General features: G+C 43.9%; 1 protein-coding gene across 8 annotated transcripts in view; it reads right to left on the bottom strand.

Moving 5' to 3' along the window:
• Window positions 1-22,500, bottom strand: part of RapGAP1 (Rap GTPase activating protein 1) — a 388,752-nt gene that overhangs the window by 162,401 nt on the left and 203,851 nt on the right. For 6 of the 8 annotated variants that reach the window (XM_070096729.1, XM_070096728.1, XM_070096730.1 and 3 more), the window contains one exon: window positions 16,711-16,815. The exons of the other annotated variants lie outside the window; for them this stretch is intronic. In XM_070096729.1, the coding sequence (XP_069952830.1) occupies window positions 16,711-16,815 (105 nt within the window). The remainder of the gene's footprint in view (window positions 1-16,710; window positions 16,816-22,500) is intronic. 8 annotated transcript variants of the gene reach the window in all.

The following is a 22,500-nucleotide window of genomic DNA, read 5'->3' as shown; positions in this document are numbered from 1 at the left end:
TCTTCTTACAAACATGGTTAAGAAGGTGTCTTCTTACAAACATGGTTAAGAAGGTGTCGTCTTACAAACATGGTTAAGAAGGTGTCGTCTTGCAAACATGGTTAAGAAGGTGTCGTCTTGCAAACATGGTTAAGAAGGTGTCGTCTTACAAACATGGTTAAGAAGGTGTCGTCTTGCAAACATGGTTAAGAAGGTGTCGTCTTACAAACATGGTTAAGAAGGTGTCGTCTTGCAAACATGGTTAAGAAGGTGTCGTCTTGCAAACATGGTTAAGAAGGTGTCGTCTTACAAACATGGTTAAGAAGGTGTCGTCTTACAAACATGGTTAAGAAGGTGTCGTCTTGCAAACATGGTTAAGAAGGTGTCGTCTTGCAAACATGGTTAAGAAGGTGTCGTCTTACAAACATGGTTAAGAAGGTGTCGTCTTGCAAACATGGTTAAGAAGGTGTCGTCTTGCAAACATGGTTAAGAAGGTGTCGTCTTACAAACATGGTTAAGAAGGTGTCGTCTTACAAACATGGTTAAGAAGGTGTCGTCTTGCAAACATGGTTAAGAAGGTGTCGTCTTGCAAACATGGTTAAGAAGGTGTCGTCTTACAAACATGGTTAAGAAGGTGTCGTCTTACAAACATGGTTAAGAAGGTGTCGTCTTGCAAACATGGTTAAGAAGGTGTCGTCTTACAAACATGGTTAAGAAGGTGTCTTCTTGCAAACATGGTTAAGAAGGTGTCTTCTTGCAAACATGGTTAAGAAGGTGTCGTCTTACAAACATGGTTAAGAAGGTGTCGTCTTACAAACATGGTTAAGAAGGTGTCGTCTTACAAACATGGTTAAGAAGGTGTCGTCTTACAAACATGGTTAAGAAGGTGTCTTCTTGCAAACATGGTTAAGAAGGTGTCGTCTTACAAACATGGTTAAGAAGGTGTCTTCTTGCAAACATGGTTAAGAAGGTGTCGTCTTGCAAACATGGTTAAGAAGGTGTCGTCTTGCAAACATGGTTAAGAAGGTGTCGTCTTGCAAACATGGTTAAGAAGGTGTCGTCTTGCAAACATGGTTAAGAAGGTGTCGTCTTGCAAACATGGTTAAGAAGGTGTCGTCTTGCAAACATGGTTAAGAAGGTGTCGTCTTGCAAACATGGTTAAGAAGGTGTCGTCTTGCAAACATGGTTAAGAAGATGTCGTCTTGCAAACATGGTTAAGAAGATGCCTTCTTACACTTGCCTTAGTTGCGAGTTCTCAATACAATTCTTTAACAAGATGTTCAGTAAAGTTACTGTGATTCAGTACCGTAGTCTTGATGCCTGAAGACGGATCTCAGACCAGGTTACTGTGATTCAGTACCGTAGTCTTGATGCCTGAAGACGGGTCTCAGACCAGGTTACTGTGATTCAGTACCGTAGTCTTGATGCCTGAAGACGGGTCTCAGACCAGGTTACTGTGATTCAGTACCATAGTCTTGATGCCTGAAGACGGGTCTCAGACCAGGTTACTGTGATTCAGTACCGTAGTCTTGATGCCTGAAGACGGGTCTCAGACCAGGTTACTGTGCTTCAGTACCGTAGTCTTGATGCCTGAAGACGGGTCTCAGACCAGGTTACTGTGCTTCAGTACCGTAGTCTTGATGCCTGAAGACGGGTCTCAGACCAGGTTACTGTGCTTCAGTACCGTAGTCTTGATGCCTGAAGACGGGTCTCAGACCAGGTTACTGTGATTCAGTACCGTAGTCTTGATGCCTGAAGACGGGTCTCAGACCAGGTTACTGTGATTCAGTACCGTAGTCTTGATGCCTGAAGACGGGTCTCAGACCAGGTTACTGTGATGCAGTACCGTAGTCTTGATGCCTGAAGACGGGTCTCAGACCAGGTTACTGTGATTCAGTACCGTAGTCTTGATGCCTGAAGACGGGTCTCAGACCAGGTTACTGTGCTTCAGTACCGTAGTCTTGATGCCTGAAGACGGGTCTCAGACCAGGTTACTGTGATTCAGTACCGTAGTCTTGATGCCTGAAGACGGGTCTCAGACCAGGTTACTGTGATTCAGTACCGTAGTCTTGATGCCTGAAGACGGGTCTCAGACCAGGTTACTGTGATTCAGTACCGTAGTCTTGATGCCTGAAGACGGGTCTCAGACCAGGTTACTGTGCTTCAGTACCGTAGTCTTGATGCCTGAAGACGGGTCTCAGACCAGGTTACTGTGATTCAGTACCGTAGTCTTGATGCCTGAAGACGGGTCTCAGACCAGGTTACTGTGATTCAGTACCGTAGTCTTGATGCCTGAAGACGGGTCTCAGACCAGGTTACTGTGATTCAGTACCGTAGTCTTGATGCCTCAAGACGGGTCTCAGACCAGGTTACTGTGATTCAGTACCGTAGTCTTGATGCCTGAAGACGGGTCTCAGACCAGGTTACTGTGATGCAGTACCGTAGTCTTGATGCCTGAAGACGGGTCTCAGACCAGGTTACTGTGATGCAGTACCGTAGTCTTGATGCCTGAAGACGGGTCTCAGACCAGGTTACTGTGATGCAGTACCGTAGTCTTGATGCCTGAAGACGGGTCTCAGACCAGGTTACTGTGATGCAGTACCGTAGTCTTGATGCCTGAAGACGGGTCTCAGACCAGGTTACTGTGATGCAGTACCGTAGTCTTGATGCCTGAAGACGGGTCTCAGACCAGGTTACTGTGATGCAGTACCGTAGTCTTGATGCCTGAAGACGGGTCTCAGACCAGGTTACTGTGATGCAGTACCGTAGTCTTGATGCCTGAAGACGGGTCTCAGACCAGGTTACTGTGATTCAGTACCGTAGTCTTGATGCCTGAAGACGGGTCTCAGACCAGGTTACTGTGATTCAGTACCGTAGTCTTGATGCCTGAAGACGGGTCTCAGACCAGGTTACTGTGATTCAGTACCGTAGTCTTGATGCCTGAAGACGGGTCTCAGACCAGGTTACTGTGCTTCAGTACCGTAGTCTTGATGCCTGAAGACGGGTCTCAGACCAGGTTACTGTGATTCAGTACCGTAGTCTTGATGCCTGAAGACGGGTCTCAGACCAGGTTACTGTGATTCAGTACCGTAGTCTTGATGCCTGAAGACGGGTCTCAGACCAGGTTACTGTGATTCAGTACCGTAGTCTTGATGCCTGAAGACGGGTCTCAGACCAGGTTACTGTGCTTCAGTACCGTAGTCTTGATGCCTGAAGACGGGTCTCAGACCAGGTTACTGTGATTCAGTACCGTAGTCTTGATGCCTGAAGACGGGTCTCAGACCAGGTTACTGTGATTCAGTACCGTAGTCTTGATGCCTGAAGACGGGTCTCAGACCAGGTTACTGTGATTCAGTACCGTAGTCTTGATGCCTCAAGACGGGTCTCAGACCAGGTTACTGTGATTCAGTACCGTAGTCTTGATGCCTGAAGACGGGTCTCAGACCAGGTTACTGTGATTCAGTACCGTAGTCTTGATGCCTGAAGACGGGTCTCAGACCAGGTTACTGTGATTCAGTACCGTAGTCTTGATGCCTGAAGACGGGTCTCAGACCAGGTTACTGTGCTTCAGTACCGTAGTCTTGATGCCTGAAGACGGGTCTCAGACCAGGTTACTGTGATTCAGTACCGTAGTCTTGATGCCTGAAGACGGGTCTCAGACCAGGTTACTGTGATTCAGTACCGTAGTCTTGATGCCTGAAGACGGGTCTCAGACCAGGTTACTGTGATTCAGTACCGTAGTCTTGATGCCTGAAGACGGGTCTCAGACCAGGTTACTGTGCTTCAGTACCGTAGTCTTGATGCCTGAAGACGGGTCTCAGACCAGGTTACTGTGATTCAGTACCGTAGTCTTGATGCCTCAAGACGGGTCTCAGACCAGGTTACTGTGCTTCAGTACCGTAGTCTTGATGCCTGAAGACGGGTCTCAGACCAGGTTACTGTGCTTCAGTACCGTAGTCTTGATGCCTGAAGACGGGTCTCAGACCAGGTTACTGTGATTCAGTACCGTAGTCTTGATGCCTGAAGACGGGTCTCAGACCAGGTTACTGTGATTCAATACCGTAGTCTTGATGCCTGAAGACGGGTCTCAGACCAGGTTACTGTGATTCAGTACCGTAGTCTTGATGCCTGAAGACGGGTCTCAGACCAGGTTACTGTGATGCAGTACCGTAGTCTTGATGCCTGAAGACGGGTCTCAGACCAGGTTACTGTGATTCAGTACCGTAGTCTTGATGCCTCAAGACGGGTCTCAGACCAGGTTACTGTGATTCAGTACCGTAGTCTTGATGCCTGAAGACGGGTCTCAGACCAGGTTACTGTGATTCAGTACCGTAGTCTTGATGCCTGAAGACGGGTCTCAGACCAGGTTACTGTGATTCAGTACCGTAGTCTTGATGCCTGAAGACGGGTCTCAGACCAGGTTACTGTGCTTCAGTACCGTAGTCTTGATGCCTGAAGACGGGTCTCAGACCAGGTTACTGTGCTTCAGTACCGTAGTCTTGATGCCTGAAGACGGGTCTCAGACCAGGTTACAGTGCTTAAGTACCGTAGTCTTGATGCCTGAAGACGGGTCTCAGACCAGGTTACTGTGCTTCAGTACCGTAGTCTTGATGCCTCAAGACGGGTCTCAGACCAGGTTACAGTGCTTCAGTACCGTAGTCTTACTGCCTGAAGAAGGGTCTCAGACCAGGATACAGTGCTTCAGTACTGTAGTCTTGATGCCTGAAGACGGGTCTCAGACCAGGTTACTGTGCTTCAGTACCGTAGTCTTGATGCCTGAAGACGGGTCTCAGACCAGGTTACTGTGCTTCAGTACCGTAGTCTTGATGCCTGAAGACGGGTCTCAGACCAGGTTACTGTGCTTCAGTACTGTAGTCTTGATGCCTCAAGACGGGTCTCAGACCAGGTTACTGTGCTTCAGTACCGTAGTCTTGATGCCTCAAGACGGGTCTCAGACCAGGTTACTGTGCATCAGTACCGTAGTCTTGATGCCTCAAGACGGGTCTCAGACCAGATTACTGTACTTCAGTACCGTAGTCTTCATGCCTCAAGACGGGTCTCAGACCAGGTTACTGTGCTTCAGTACCGTAGTCTTGATGCCTGAAGACGGGTCTCAGACCAGGTTACTGTGCTTCAGTACCGTAGTCTTGATGCCTCAAGACGGGTCTCAGACCAGGTTACTGTGCTTCAGTACCGTAGTCTTGATGCCTGAAGACGGGTCTCAGACCAGGTTACTGTGCATCAGTACCGTAGTCTTGATGCCTCAAGACGGGTCTCAGACCAGATTACTGTACTTCAGTACCGTAGTCTTCATGCCTCAAGACGGGTCTCAGACCAGGTTACTGTGCTTCAGTACCGTAATCTAGATGCCTCAAGACGGGTCTCAGACCAGGTTACTGTGCTTCAGTACCGTAGTCTTGATGCCTGAAGACGGGTCTCAGACCAGGTTACTGGGCTTCAGTACCTTAGTCTTGATGCCTGAAGACGGGTCTCAGACCACGTTACTGTGCTTCAGTACCCTAGTCTTGATGCCTGAAGACGGGTCTCAGACCAGGTTACTGTGCTTCAGTACCGTAGTCTTGATGCCTCAAGACGGGTCTCAGACCAGGTTAGAGTGCTTCAGTACCGTAGTCTTGATGCCTGAAGACGGGTCTCAGACCAGGTTACTGTGCTTCAGTACCGTAGTCTTGATGCCTCAAGACGGGTCTCAGACCAGGTTACTGTGCTTCAGTACCGCACTCTTGATGCCTCAAGACGGGTCTCAGACCAGGTTACAGTGCTTCAGTGCCGTAGTCTTGATGCCTCAAGACGGGTCTCAGACCAGGTTACTGTGCTTCAGTACCGTAGTCTTGATGCCTGAAGACGGGTCTCAGACCAGGTCACTGTGCTTCAGTACCATAGTCTTGGTGCCTGAAGACGGGTCTCAGACCAGGTTACTGTGCTTCAGTACCATAGTCTTGATGCCTGAAGACGGGTCTCAGACCAGGTTACTGTGCTTCAGTACCATAGTCTTGGTGCCTGAAGACGGGTCTCAGACCATGTTACTGTGCTTCAGTACCATAGTCTTGATGCCTGAAGACGGGTCTCAGACCAGGTTACTGTGCTTCAGTAACGTAGTCTTGATGCCTGAAGACGGGTCTCAGACCAGGTTACTGTGCTTCAGCACCGTATTCTTGATGTCTGAAGACGGGTCTCAGACCAGGTTACTGTGCTTCAGTACCGTAGTCTTGATGCCTCAAGACGGGTCTCAGACCAGGTTACTGTGCTTCAGTACCGTAGTCTTGATGCCTCAAGACGGGTCTCAGACCAGGTTACTGTGCTTCAGTAACGTCGTCTTGATGCCTCAAGACCGGGTCTCAGACCAGGATACTGTGCTTCAGTACCGTAGTCTTGATGCCTCAAGACGGGTCTCAGACCAGGATACTGTGCTTCAGTACCGTCGTCTTGATGCCTCAAGACCGGGTCTCAGACCATTTTACTGTGCTTCAGTGCCGTAGTCTTGATGCCTCAAGACGGGTCTCAGACCAGGTTACTGTGCTTCAGTACCGTAGACTTGATGCCTGAAGACGGGTCTCAGACCATTTTACTGTGCTTCAGTACCGTAGTCTTGATGCCTCAAGACGGGTCTCAGACCAGGTTACTGTGCTTCAGTACCGTAGTCTTGATGCCTCAAGACGGGTCTCAGACCAGGTTACTGTGCTTCAGTACCGTAGTCTTGATGCCTGAAGACGGGTCTCAGACCAGGTTACTGTGCATCAGTACCGTAGTCTTGATGCCTCAAGACGGGTCTCAGACCAGATTACTGTACTTCAGTACCGTAGTCTTGATGCCTGAAGACGGGTCTCAGACCAGGTTACTGTGCTTCAGTACCGTAATCTAGATGCCTCAAGACGGGTCTCAGACCAGGTTACTGTGCTTCAGTACCGTAGTCTTGATGCCTGAAGACGGGTCTCAGACCAGGTTACTGGGCTTCAGTACCGTAGTCTTGATGCCTGAAGACGGATCTCAGACCAGGTTACTGTGCTTCAGTACCCTAGTCTTGATGCCTGAAGACGGGTCTCAGACCAGGTTACTGTGCTTCAGTACCCTAGTCTTGATGCCTGAAGACGGATCTCAGACCAGGTTACTGTGCTTCAGTACCGTAGTCTTGATGCCTGAAGACCGGGTCTCAGACCAGGTTACTGTGCTTCAGTACCGTAGTCTTGATGCCTGAAGACGGGTCTCAGACCAGGTTACTGTGCTTCAGTACCGTAGTCTTGATGCCTCAAGACGGGTCTCAGACCAGGTTACTGTGCTTCAGTACCGTAGTCTTGATGCCTGAAGACGGGTCTCAGACCAGGTTACTGTGCTTCAGTACCGTAGTCTTGATGCCTGAAGACGGATCTCAGACCAGGTTACTGTGCTTCAGTACCGTAGTCTTGATGCCTGAAGACGGGTCTCAGACCAGGTTACTGTGCTTCAGTACCGTAGTCTTGATGCCTGAAGACGGGTCTCAGACCAGGTTACTGTGCTTCAGTACCGTAGTCTTGATGCCTGAAGACCGGGTCTCAGACCAGGTTACTGTGCTTCAGTACCGTAGTCTTGATGCCTGAAGACGGGTCTCAGACCAGGTTACTGTGATGCAGTACCGTAGTCTTGATGCCTCAAGACGGGTCTCAGACCAGGTTACTGTGCTTCAGTACCGTAGTCTTGATGCCTGAAGACGGGTCTCAGACCAGGTTACTGTGCTTCAGTACCGTAGTCTTGATGCCTGAAGACGGGTCTCAGACCAGGTTACTGTGCTTCAGTACCGTAGTCTTGATGCCTGAAGACCGGGTCTCAGACCAGGTTACTGTGCTTCAGTACCGTAGTCTTGATGCCTGAAGACGGGTCTCAGACCAGGTTACTGTGCTTCAGTACCGTAGTCTTGATGCCTCAAGACGGGTCTCAGACCAGGTTACTGTGCTTCAGTACCGTAGTCTTGATGCCTGAAGACGGGTCTCAGACCAGGTTACTGTGCTTCAGTACCGTAGTCTTGATGCCTGAAGACGGGTCTCAGACCAGGTTACTGTGCTTCAGTACCGTAGTCTTGATGCCTCAAGACCGGGTCTCAGACCAGGTTACTGTGCTTCAGTACCGTAGTCTTGATGCCTGAAGACGGGTCTCAGACCAGGTTACTGTGCTTCAGTACCGTAGTCTTGATGCCTCAAGACCGGGTCTCAGACCAGGTTACTGTGCTTCAGTACCGTAGTCTTGATGCCTGAAGACGGGTCTCAGACCAGGTTACTGTGCTTCAGTACCGTAGTCTTGATGCCTCAAGACGGGTCTCAGACCAGGTTACTGTGCTTCAGTACCGTAGTCTTGATGCCTGAAGACGGGTCTCAGACCAGGTTACTGTGCTTCAGTACCGTAGTCTTGATGCCTCAAGACCGGGTCTCAGACCAGGTTACTGTGCTTCAGTACCGTAGTCTTGATGCCTGAAGACGGGTCTCAGACCAGGTTACTGTGCTTCAGTACCGTAGTCTTGATGCCTGAAGACCGGGTCTCAGACCAGGTTACTGTGCTTCAGTACCGTAGTCTTGATGCCTGAAGACCGGGTCTCAGACCAGGTTACTGTGCTTCAGTACCGTAGTCTTGATGCCTGAAGACCGGGTCTCAGACCAGGTTACTTGTATATTTCATCTTCACCCTCCAGTCAGTCCACTTCAGGTGCACGTCAGTTACCCTCTTTTTTAATAATCTTATCTACCGCCTATAATCTACCATGTCCACAATTACTATCACATTTACTTTGTCTGCTCTCGTAAGGTAAAGTCTGTCTACCTGCCTACTTGGAGGGTATTCCGGAGATCAATGCCCCCGCGGCCTTGTCCACGACCAGGACTCCTGGTGGATCAGGGCCCCACGCAGTCCGACATACGAACCACAACCTGGCTGATCCGGCACCGTTTATGTATCTGTCGAGCTCCCTCTTGAAGGCAGGCAGGAGTCTATTGTTAATTTCCTTTAAGCATTGTGGGAGGCTGTTGAACAGTCTTGGACCCCGGACACTTGTGTTTTCTCTTAGTGTACCAATGGCGCCTCTACTTTTCACTGGGGGTATTTTGCAATCTTTTGCTTTCGTAGGGAGAGATTTGTGTGTGCAGATTCGTGTGACCTTCGCTCAGACTTCTACAACACAACTCTCCTCAAAGATCTGTTAAGTTATACCATGAATTAAGTAAAGATCCTGGAAAGTCACTTTACGAAACAGACAAAGCAAATGTGATAGTAATTATGGGCAAGGTAGATTATAGGGGAGAAATAAACATGATATTAGGAGACAGGGAAACTCACACGCCTCTTAAGTCTTGGTCTGTTCTGAGGACGGCTCTAGTTCGTCTGGAAATATTTTATTCCCTTGGATGAAGGTTCCAAATGATAATCCAGTTGTAAAACGTTATTTATTATTTTGGCGAGGGTCTGGGTTCGATTCCCAGCCAGGGTAGAAACATTGGGCGTATTTCTTTACACCGGTTGTCAATGTTCCTCATCAGTAAAATGGGTACCTGAGTGTTAGTTGACTGGTGTGGGTCGCATCCTGGATAAAACTGACCTAATTTGCTCGAAATGCTCAGCATAACAAGGGGCTTTCTATACAGTAGTATATCATTGATGTCAGCTATGGTCTGTATACCTTGTACATGTATTGGTAGTAAATATAGATATTATTACATTATTATATTATTTAACTTCCATTTTTGGTCCCCCCCCCCACGATGGTCAGCTCGTGGCTTCCTCATCTGAGAGTTGGAAGAGAGAAGTATATGTTAGGTGCGGACACGGCACTCTTGCAGGTGTGTGATGCGGTGCGGACACGGCACTCTTGCAGGTGTGTGATGCAACATACACGAACCTTAGCTAAGAATTTGTCAACTTCACAGTGGTGGTGTTGGAGTGACGGACGGCAGCAACTACAGCTCCTGACTATGGTTTAGTTAAGAAGGAAGTATCCCGTGGCCTGGTAGGCAACGATCTCGCTTCACACGCACACACTGTCCGTGGTTCGATCCCCGACAAGAATAGAAACACTGGACGTGATTCCTTACACCTTATCAATCACGAAAGTAGGTACCTTAGGTAAAAGGACACAAGTGCAATTAGTGTGACATTTTATTTTGGCAACGTTTCACTCTCCAGGAGCTTTGTCAAGCCGTCAGAAACGTTGTCAGAATAAAATGTCACAACAGTTGTATTTGTGACCCTTTACCTAACATATTGTCGGTTATTCTACCAACGTTAATACAAGTAGGTACCTGGATGTTAGTCGACTGGTGTAGGTCGCATCCTGGGAGACAAGACTGAAGGACCACAATGGAAATAAAAGACAGTCTCTTGATGACGTACTAACTTTCTTGGGTTATCCTGGGCAGCTAACCCTCCGGGGTTAAAAATCGTATCATAACCTATCCATTAAAACATCTGACCAACATCTGACTAGTAGTCAGCAAGACACGAAGTAAAGCAGTCTCGTCTCAGCGGTAGACCGTCTTCCAAAAGATTCCTGATAATTTACAAATCTTCAGTGGCGCCACGCTATATTATTGCGGCTGTGTTCCACAGGTTAAGAATTTATTCAACATATCTCCTCCCAACTTGTCTTTTGGTCTCCTCGCTGAATTATTTGATAATGTCAAGTTTCCTCTCTAATTGTCAGCTTTTTAGGGGAAAAGTTTCACTCTGATAAAGTTTGTTCCAAAACGTTGGTCTGGCTCCACACAGAAATAGACAAGTTTACAGTGAAGATATGATACCTAAAGAACAATTTTCTATGTTTGCGCTGAAACAAGATAGAAAACGAATATTACTGTATTGTGTAACTACAGAAATCACCGACATCTGCGTCTCTTGCCGTTTTTATTACCAAAAATTTTACTGGAGCCAGAGTGAGTTAGCAACCTACCTGGATGAGTAATGCAAAGTGAAGGTCAACTTTACATATTCTTAATTTGTGGATCACTTATTAAAGTGCAGTTAAGTTAGAAGTAAAGCCTATCGACTATCATGGAATGAAAATGCGGTAATTAACCTAGATATTATCAAAACATATTTTAATTAAAATAAAGAATCAGTGTATTTACACTGAGGTACACAAGTATCAGTGTGAGTACACTTTACACTCAGGTACACAAGTATCAGTGTGAGTACACTTTACACTCAGGTACACAAGTATCAGTGTGAGTACACTTTACACTGAGGTACACAAGTATCAGTGTGAGTACACTTTACACTGAGGTACACAAGTATCAGTGTGAGTACACTTTACACTGAGGTACACAAGTATCAGTGCTAGTACACTTTACACTGAGGTACACAAGTATCAGTGCTAGTACACTTTACACTGAGGTACACAAGTATCAGTGCTAGTACACTTTACACTGAGGTACACAAGTATCAGTGCTAGTACACTTTACACTGAGGTACACAAGTATCAGTGTGAGTACACTTTACACTGAGGTACACAAGTATCAGTGTGAGTACACTTTACACTGAGGTACACAAGTATCAGTGTGAGTACACTTTACACTGAGGTACACAAGTATCAGTGTGAGTACACTTTACACTGAGGTACACAAGTATCAGTGTGAGTACACTTTACACTGAGGTACACAAGTATCAGTGTGAGTACACTTTACACTGAGGTACACAAGTATCAGTGCTAGTACACTTTACACTGAGGTACACAAGTATCAGTGCTAGTACACTTTACACTGAGGTACACAAGTATCAGTGTGGGTACACTTTACACTGAGGTACACAAGTATCAGTGTGGGTACACTTTACACTGAGGTACACAAGTATCAGTGTGAGTACACTTTACACTGAGGTACACAAGTATCAGTGTGAGTACACTTTACACTGAGGTACACAAGTATCAGTGTGAGTACACTTTACACTGAGGTACACAAGTATCAGTGTGAGTACACTTTACACTGAGGTACACAAGTATCAGTGCTAGTACACTTTACACTGAGGTACACAAGTATCAGTGCTAGTACACTTTACACTGAGGTACACAAGTATCAGTGTGGGTACACTTTACACTGAGGTACACAAGTATCAGTGTGGGTACACTTTACACTGAGGTACACAAGTATCAGTGTGAGTACACTTTACACTGAGGTACACAAGTATCAGTGTGAGTACACTTTACACTGAGGTACACAAGTATCAGTGTGAGTACACTTTACACTGAGGTACACAAGTATCAGTGTGAGTACACTTTACACTGAGGTACACAAGTATCAGTGTGAGTACACTTTACACTCAGGTACACAAGTATCAGTGTGAGTACACTTTACACTCAGGTACACAAGTATCAGTGTGAGTACACTTTACACTGAGGTACACAAGTATCAGTGTGAGTACACTTTACACTAAGGTACACAAGTATCAGTGTGAGTACACTTTACACTGAGGTACACAAGTATCAGTGTGAGTACACTTTACACAGAGGTACACAAGTATCAGTGTGAGTACACTTTACACTGAGGTACACAAGTATCAGTGTGAGTACACTTTACACTGAGGTACACAAGTATCAGTGTGAGTACACTTTACACTGAGGTACACAAGTATCAGTGTGAGTACACTTTACACTGAGGTACACAAGTATCAGTGTGAGTACACTTTACACTGAGGTACACAAGTATCAGTGTGAGTACACTTTACACTGAGGTACACAAGTATCAGTGTGAGTACACTTTACACTGAGGTACACAAGTATCAGTGTGAGTACACTTTACACTGAGGTACACAAGTATCAGTGTGAGTACACTTTACACTGAGGTACACAAGTATCAGTGTGAGTACACTTTACACTGAGGTACACAAGCATCAGTGTGAGTACACTTTACACTCAGGTACACAAGTATCAGTGTGAGTACACTTTACACTGAGGTACACAAGTATCAGTGTGAGTACACTTTACACTGAGGTACACAAGTATCAGTGTGGGTACACTTTACACTGAGGTACACAAGTATCAGTGTGAGTACACTTTACACTGAGGTACACAAGTATCAGTGTGAGTACACTTTACACTGAGGTACACAAGTATCAGTGTGAGTACACTTTACACTCAGGTACACAAGTATCAGTGTGAGTACACTTTACACTGAGGTACACAAGTATCAGTGTGGGTACACTTTACACTGAGGTACACAAGTATCAGTGTGAGTACACTTTACACTGAGGTACACAAGTATCAGTGTGAGTACACTTTACACTGAGGTACACAAGTATCAGTGCTAGTACACTTTACACTGAGGTACACAAGTATCAGTGTGAGTACACTTTACACTGAGGTACACAAGTATCAGTGCTAGTACACTTTACACTGAGGTACACAAGTATCAGTGCTAGTACACTTTACACTGAGGTACACAAGTATCAGTGCTAGTACACTTTACACTGAGGTACACAAGTATCAGTGTGGGTACACTTTACACTGAGGTACACAAGTATCAGTGCTAGTACACTTTACACTGAGGTACACAAGTATCAGTGCTAGTACACTTTACACTGAGGTACACATGTATCAGTGCTAGTACACGTTACACTGAGGTACACAAGTATGAGTGCTAGTACACTTTACACTGAGGTACACAAGTATCAGTGCTAGTACACTTTACACTGAGGTACACAAGTATCAGTGCGAGTACACTTTACACTGAGGTACACAAGTATCAGTGTGAGTACACTTTACACTGAGGTACACAAGTATCAGTGCTAGTACACTTTACACTGAGGTACACAAGTATCAGTGTGAGTACACTTTACACTGAGGTACACAAGTATCAGTGCTAGTACACTTTACACTGAGGTACACAAGTATCAGTGTTGGTACACTTTACACTGAGGTACACAAGTATCAGTGTGGGTACACTTTACACTGAGGTACACAAGTATCAGTGTGAGTACACTTTACACTGAGGTACACAAGTATCAGTGCTAGTACACTTTACACTGAGGTACACAAGTATCAGTGCTAGTACACTTTACACTGAGGTACACAAGTATCAGTGCTAGTACACTTTACACTGAGGTACACAAGTATCAGTGCTAGTACACTTTACACTGAGGTACACAAGTATCAGTGCTAGTACACTTTACACTGAGGTACACAAGTATCAGTGTGGGTACACTTTACACTGAGGTACACAAGTATCAGTGCTAGTACACTTTACACTGAGGTACACAAGTATCAGTGCTAGTACACTTTACACTGAGGTACACATGTATCAGTGCTAGTACACTTTACACTGAGGTACACAAGTATCAGTGTGGGTACACTTTACACTGAGGTACACAAGTATCAGTGTGGGTACACTTTACACTGAGGTACACAAGTATCAGTGTGAGTACACTTTACACTGAGGTACACAAGTATCAGTGTGGGTACACTTTACACTGAGGTACACAAGTATCAGTGTGAGTACACTTTACACTGAGGTACACAAGTATCAGTGCTAGTACACTTTACACTGAGGTACACAAGTATCAGTGCTAGTACACTTTACACTGAGGTACACAAGTATCAGTGCTAGTACACTTTACACTGAGGTACACAAGTATCAGTGTGGGTACACTTTACACTGAGGTACACAAGTATCAGTGCTAGTACACTTTACACTGAGGTACACAAGTATCAGTGCTAGTACACTTTACACTGAGGTACACATGTATCAGTGCTAGTACACTTTACACTGAGGTACACAAGTATCAGTGTGGGTACACTTTACACTGAGGTACACAAGTATCAGTGTGGGTACACTTTACACTGAGGTACACAAGTATCAGTGTGAGTACACTTTACACTGAGGTACACAAGTATCAGTGTGGGTACACTTTACACTGAGGTACACAAGTATCAGTGTGAGTACACTTTACACTGAGGTACACAAGTATCAGTGCTAGTACACTTTACACTGAGGTACACAAGTATCAGTGCTAGTACACTTTACACTGAGGTACACAAGTATCAGTGTGAGTACACTTTACACTGAGGTACACAAGTATCAGTGTGGGTACACTTTACACTGAGGTACACAAGTATCAGTGTGAGTACACTTTACACTGAGGTACACAAGTATCAGTGCTAGTACACTTTACACTGAGGTACACAAGTATCAGTGTGGGTACACTTTACACTGAGGTACACAAGTATCAGTGTGAGTACACTTTACACTGAGGTACACAAGTATCAGTGCTAGTACACTTTACACTGAGGTACACAAGTATCAGTGTGGGTACACTTTACACTGAGGTACACAAGTATCAGTGTAAGTACACTTTACACTGAGGTACACAAGTATCAGTGCTAGTACACTTTACACTGAGGTACACAAGTATCAGTGTGAGTACACTTTACACTGAGGTACACAAGTATCAGTGTGGGTACACTTTACACTGAGGTACACAAGTATCAGTGTGGGTACACTTTACACTGAGGTACACAAGTATCAGTGTGAGTACACTTTACACTGAGGTACACAAGTATCAGTGTGAGTACACTTTACACTGAGGTACACAAGTATCAGTGTGGGTACACTTTACACTGAGGTACACAAGTTATCAGTGTGAGTACACTTTACACTGAGGTACACAAGTATCAATGTGGGTACACTTTACACTGAGGTACACAAGTATCAGTGTGGGTACACTTTACACTGAGGTACACAAGTATCAGTGTGAGTACACTTTACACTGAGGTACACAAGTATCAGTGTGGGTACACTTTACACTGAGGTACACAAGTATCAGTGCTAGTACACTTTACACTGAGGTACACAAGTATCAGTGTGGGTACACTTTACACTGAGGTACACAAGTATCAGTGTGGGTACACTTTACACTGAGGTACACAAGTATCAGTGTGAGTACACTTTACACTGAGGTACACAAGTATCAGTGTGGGTACACTTTACACTCAGGTACACAAGTATCAGTGTGAGTACACTTTACACTGAGGTACACAAGTATCAGTGAGAGTACACTTTACACTCAGGTACACAAGTATCAGTGAGAGTACACTTTACACTGAGGTACACAAGTATCAGTGTGGATACACTTTACACTGAGGTACACAAGTATCAGTGTGAGTACACTTGTCCCAACTATTCTATTGCACCACTTCTTCCTTTCCCATTTCCTTAAAATAAGAGATTGTGTTCGGATTTTTAACCCCGGAAGGTTAGCTACACATGATAACCCAAGGAAAACAGTGCATCATCGAGAACTGTCTTATTTCCTTCAATATCCCCCAGAATGCGACCCACACCAGTCGACTAACACCCAGGTACCTACTTGCTTGCCAGGTGAACGGAACAACAGTTGTTAAGGAAACACGCCCAATGTTTCCACCCTTGCTGGGGATCGAGCCAGGGACAATTAACTAAGTTTATTTAGGCACAGGTACACCTAAGTAAACTATCATACATAGTGTAAATTATCAAGGATAACTCCCCGAAGAAGTCAAAGTGACTTACATCCATTGTGGTTCTTGTAATATCTTATTATATAAACCTTATAAGTTAAAATAGCTAAGTAATTGCGTGAGAATTAATTACCATTTTCTTATTCATCTGTCCATGTCGTCCAGCAGCTCACAAGACGACAATCTGTATTTAAGACAGTAAAAGTTTCGTCTGGCTTATTACCCCAAGAAAGTAAAGCAATGTGGCTTATTTGCGAGCATTATAGGTGACGTACCTGTGTGTGGTGTGCAAGGTGTGGCAGGGAACACCGTTGGTCATCTATACGGTAGTTAGACATGCGTTCCAACAGGTCCAACATATAATCCCCCGTTGTCTCGCCCTAATGAGGGGAAAATGAGGGAAATTTGCTTGTAAAATAAAATAAAAACAGGGAAAAAAATCGTTTGTGATATTAGAAAAAAAGTAAATGATAAAAATTATATACATTTATATGTGATAAAAAATAAAAAAAAATGGTTGTAATTTAAAGTTTTACAAAACTGATTCTTATGCAAAAATAGAGGACAAAAATAATTTCACAAAAAAAGGTGAAATTGGTATTAAAAGTGTGATACACTTTACAATGTTAAGATCAACTGGGCTAAAATCACTTGCGATACGTAAATACAAGATAAAATTAGATATTAAAAATCGTCAATTGGTTTATACGATATTTTATATATCGGTTGTGATTAAAAAAGTGATACAAGCTAAAAAAAAATTAATAATAATGAAAAATGTTTTAGTGAAATATCGATACAATGTTAAGATGGATGACATTCAAAACTAAGATTGTTTAATTGTAAATAAATTGTGTAAAATTATAAGAATAAAACAGTATAAGAAAAATTATGATAAAAGAATATAATAGTAACTAAATTATGAGAATAATATACATGATAAAATTAGAAAATTAGAGGAAAGAAGAAGTGATTAATTAAATTTTTTATGGAAATATAAGACTAACGAAAAAAAATTATATATAAATAAAGAATTGCATGCAATAAATTATATAAAATATTAAGAGCAGAGAGAATTGTAACTAAAGTGAATAATGAAAAAAAAATTACAATAATGAAGGAAACATTAATAGGCGAGTCAATAAAAAAAAAACATGCGAAAAGTTACACAGACAAAAATAAAACATAATCCATGCAGTGACATCGAATATTCGAGGTTTGGCAGTGACAGTGACCCAGGGAAACATGACAGTGACAGTGACCCAGGGAAACATGACAGTGACAGTGACCCAGGGAAACATGACAGTGACAGTGACCCAGGGAAACATGACAGTGACAGTGACCCAGGGAAACATGACAGTGACAGTGACCCAGGGAAACATGACAGTGACAGCGACCCAGGGAAACATGACAGTGACAGTGACCCAGGGAAACATGACAGTGACAGTGACCCAGGGAAACATGACAGTGACAGTGACCCAGGGAAACATGACAGTGACAGTGACCCAGGGAAACATGACAGTGACAGTGACCCAGGGAAACATGGCAGTGACAGCGACCCAGGGAAACATGACAGTGACAGCGACCCAGGGAAACATGACAGTGACAGCGACCCAGGGAAACATGACAGTGACCAACACCTTAACAAAAAACATAACAAGCTCGGAAATTATAACTTAAATTATAAACCAAAGAGTTCTTCTTCCCTCATTTACCGTCAGAATCTTGCCAACATTCCAGCATTACCTTCGTGGGTTCACTACTGGATGATCCTTCCTGTAGTCAGATTTACATTTTACAGATTTTACTCTCCACATGAGACTTAGTGGTCGATGTTATATGTTATCAGCTTTAATATTCCTCAGGTTTACCCATATATGAGATACATGAGAAATACTTGAGGGTCAGGCACCTCACACAGGCACTTTTATAAGTATCTGCAACAAGTGTTACTGGAGGAACTGTAGAACGAACTTCGTGAGAAGCAGTTACTGTAGATACAAGTAAATAATATTGTAAATATCCATCGTCCAAAACTGGAACATTTTACCAGCAGATAAAAGAAATACTTTCTCCACAACAAAGACATTACTTTCAAAAGGAAACCGAATTAGTTCCCGCAATATGTGCCGGATTAGCCAGGCTGTAAAAGCTACGTAGGCGCGCGGATCGCGGGCAGCAACAGTGGGGTTGGTCATAAAAGTATGAAAGTTTGATCCCAAGACGGCCAACAAGAACAGAACTCTTGAAACACCACCAACACAGCCGCAACGACCCAACCTGAAGATGGTATCGGGAATCATCAACAGACTTAAGGAATTTATTAAGTTTCCTCTTGGTAATTAATCTGTTGGTAATTACTTTAATGGACTATGGAAGGTTGTTGAAAAATCTTGGTCCCTGTAATGTGTTACCTTGTAATGTAATCGTTGCATGCCTACTTTTCATTAGCATATTTTGCACCGTCTGCCAAGCATCTTGATTTCGTAGGTGTGATTTCTCTATGTTAAGATTTTGAATTAGTTCTTCCAGAATATTCGAGTTGTAAATTATGATGCATCTTTCTTGTTTACATTCCACTGAGAATAGTTCCAGGGGACTTAACTGTTCCTGTTCCTAATAATTAAGCAGTGAAGCTTTCTGTACGTTCTGTAAATCTATAATTTTGCCTGCTTTAAAATTGACTATTATAGAGCATAGAACAATATTCCTGTCTAGAGAAAATAAGCGACTAAAAGTGTCATCACAGGCTTGGCAACTCTTGCGATTGAGATACTGAAAGTGTTGCAATCCTTGAAAGTGAGACCAGACATCACTAAGTCCCTCACATCTGTCTTCTCCTGTACCGAGTTGATCCCAGAGTCTATAATCTGTCCTCGTTTTTGTTTCTCCAATTTTTACCATACCGGAATAACTGAAATTTGTCATCAATAAGTGAAATATTTTCTGTGACTTCGTCTATATCACCTTGGACATTTGCTAAGTCCTCAAGGATACGTTGAACATGATTTTGAGAAAAGGAAATGGGAAACTGTGCCTTGGGGAGCAGCGCTTGTCACTGTAAATGACCTGATCTTCATTTCAGTGAATCGAACCTGATTGTTTCCCTTAACCCCCCCCCTCCAGAGGCGCCACAGCGTCTGGGGGATTGTAATAATAATAATGCAATTTGTAACAGCAATAAGATTTTTCATTCTGGCAATATTGCTCTTCCATTCATTTTCGTGACAATGTAAGACGACTGGAAACTCTTACAAATATTTTACTGATATTCAATATGTATGTATGTATGCATATATATATATATATATATATATATATATATATATATATATATATATATATATATATATATATATATATAAAGAGAAGCCTCGCCACAGCCCGTTGCCCAGCTCAACGGGAACCCCAAGTACAGAGGTCTGATGGAAGTCAAAAGCGTCCTGATGGAGCCACTATGCTACCCTGGAAGGATGGAAAGCAAATTGCCTGGGACTACATCTGTGATGCCACATTGGCAGACACCTACTTGCCATACTCCGTAGTGGAAGGGGGTGGAGCTGCCAGCCACAGGGAGACCCAGAAGATACGAAAATATGAAGACCTTCCCCCTTGCTATAACTTTATTCCAATAGGGTCGGAGACCCTTGGAGAATGGGACAAGTGTGCTCTAAAGTTCCTCAAAGAGCTGGGTGAAAAGCTCATCATAGAAACCAAGGACCACAGGGCGACCAGCTTCCTCTTTCAGGGACTCAGTGTTGCGATCCAGAGAGGAAATGCCTGCAGCATTCTGGGCACACGGCCCACCACAGGGGAGCTGGACGAAGTATTCGAGATGTAGCTCTGAGTTACCTATGTTGTTTTACTTTCTGTTTTATTTTTGTGAATGTTTGGCCAATGTATTTTGTTTTTAAATAAAACATACTTGAAATATAGGGGGTGGTAGGAGAAAATTCTCAAACAGCTTCAGGGAGAACCTTGAGTTTTCCCTGAAGCAAGTTTATTCTTTTCTCTGAGGATGAGGGTACCTAGGACAGTTCTAGAGGTGGTACCTCCCTATAATATATATATATATATATATATATATATATATATATATATATATATATATATATATATATATATATATATATATATATATATATATATATATATATATATATATATATATATATATATATATATATGTGTATATATTGCTTGAAGTGTCTTGTACAGTGGCAGCCAGAACACAGTTTTAAAACCCACTACTTTTATGAGCAGTGACCTGAACATATCTTGGATGCTGGTAATCCACGAGAACTGACGTGCACCCCACCTGATCCTCGCCTCGCCGCTGCTCGCTATTTATGTCTTCTCTTACCAGGTTTATGTTTGTGGCAGGCGAAACGTTGTCAATAAGGCCTCTATAAAACTACCTATGTATCTTTCTCAAGACTTATGACGTGTGTGTAACACTATTTTCCTCTCTCCCATCTACACAATTCCAGTAACCTACACCCACTACCTACCTATCTCCCGTTTTCTACACCACGTGAGAACGCCCACGTCGCCCACGTAGCGTAGGGGTCCCCCTCCCCCTCCCCTCCCCTCCCCTCCCCCCAGCCAGGGACATGGTCCGCCACTTATAAGGCAATTCCCTGCAGTAGAAGGCAAGCCAGCCACGGGCTTTATTGCAAAAGAAATGCACTAGTGTTGCAGGTGTCAGTGCTGGAACTGGTACTGTTAGTGTTGCTGTTTGTGCTGATGTTGCTACTGCTGATGTTGTTGTTAGTGCTGGTGTTGTTAGTGCTGGTGTTGCTGTTTGTGCTGGTGTTGGTACTGCTGTTGTTGCTGTTTGTGCTTGTGTTGGTACTGCTGGTGTTGCCGTTAGTGCTGTACAAACACTGCTGGTGTTGGTACTGGTGTTGTTAATGATGGTGTTACTATTGCTGTTTGTGCTGGTACTGGTACTGTTGGTATGCCGGTTTGTGCTGGTACTGGTGGGGCTGCTGTTTGTGCTGGTGATGCTGTTAGTGGTGTCTACCCACCTGGAGTCTACCTGGAGGGTTTTCCGGGAGTCAACACCCCCTAGGCCCAGTGTCGGAAACTACTAAATACAGTACTGTACATATATAAGCAATCGGGGCGAGTACCGTGTCTCGGGGAACACAGTTTTTCACTGTGTCGGCCTTTGATTTTACTACGTTCTCTATTACTCTTTGGATTCTGTTATGGTTGTAGGAGATAATGAAAGGCAGAGTACTCAGTGTCTTTACTCTTGCTTCGCCTCCGTTGATAACAACAACAATAAATAAAAAAAGGCACAATACCGTGACTGGAACGATACACAAATAACCCGGCGTGGATTCTAAAGACCTCTTACTGCTCCCAACACCACCTGTTTGACAGCGTGGATTCTAAAGGCCTCTTACTGCTCCCAACACCTTACAGGTTCTATTCGTTAGAAAGTTAAATATGCATCTGGTCACTTCAATTATTCCTTATTCCCGTATTTTTTCGTGCTGTGACACCATAGGTATCCAGGTAACCTCCAGGTATAGTTACAGTTGTTGAAGACTTTTGCTTACGTCTGCATTTTGTCTTCCAGTGTATCCAGGACCATATGGTCAGGGTGTTGGTTACAGTATTTGTGAGAGGCGGAGGTGACTTACTGTAAACCCATGTCATCCTGGATTGTGCAACTGTTTTAAGTTCGTGTATTTACCAATCTTGCTTCTCAGAGCTCTTCCCAAAATTTTGATGATGTTGGACGTCAACATTATCATTCTATATTGTGTTTTGCGATTCCTTTTTTTTTTTTTGTTTTTTTGCCATCTTATGGTGTATGGTCGTATTAGTAGTTTTTAATGACTATGGGATGACTCCTGTGTTCGGACAAATCCTCCATAGAACACTTAAAGCATTCTTGATGAATATGAGTTACACAAGTCTGGGCTTGGGGTAGAGTATATGCACGTGCTATCAATGGCCTCTTCGAAGTCAAGTGAGGTTAGGGTTATATTATATATTATGGAGTTGTCGGTACTTTGAGTACACTGAAAGAGAACTCGCCGAGTGTCAGA

Source organism: Cherax quadricarinatus, chromosome 54 (assembly GCF_038502225.1).
Source record: "Cherax quadricarinatus isolate ZL_2023a chromosome 54, ASM3850222v1, whole genome shotgun sequence".
In the NCBI taxonomy this organism is placed as follows: domain Eukaryota; kingdom Metazoa; phylum Arthropoda; class Malacostraca; order Decapoda; family Parastacidae; genus Cherax; species Cherax quadricarinatus.
This window is presented reverse-complemented; position numbering and strand designations above follow the sequence as displayed.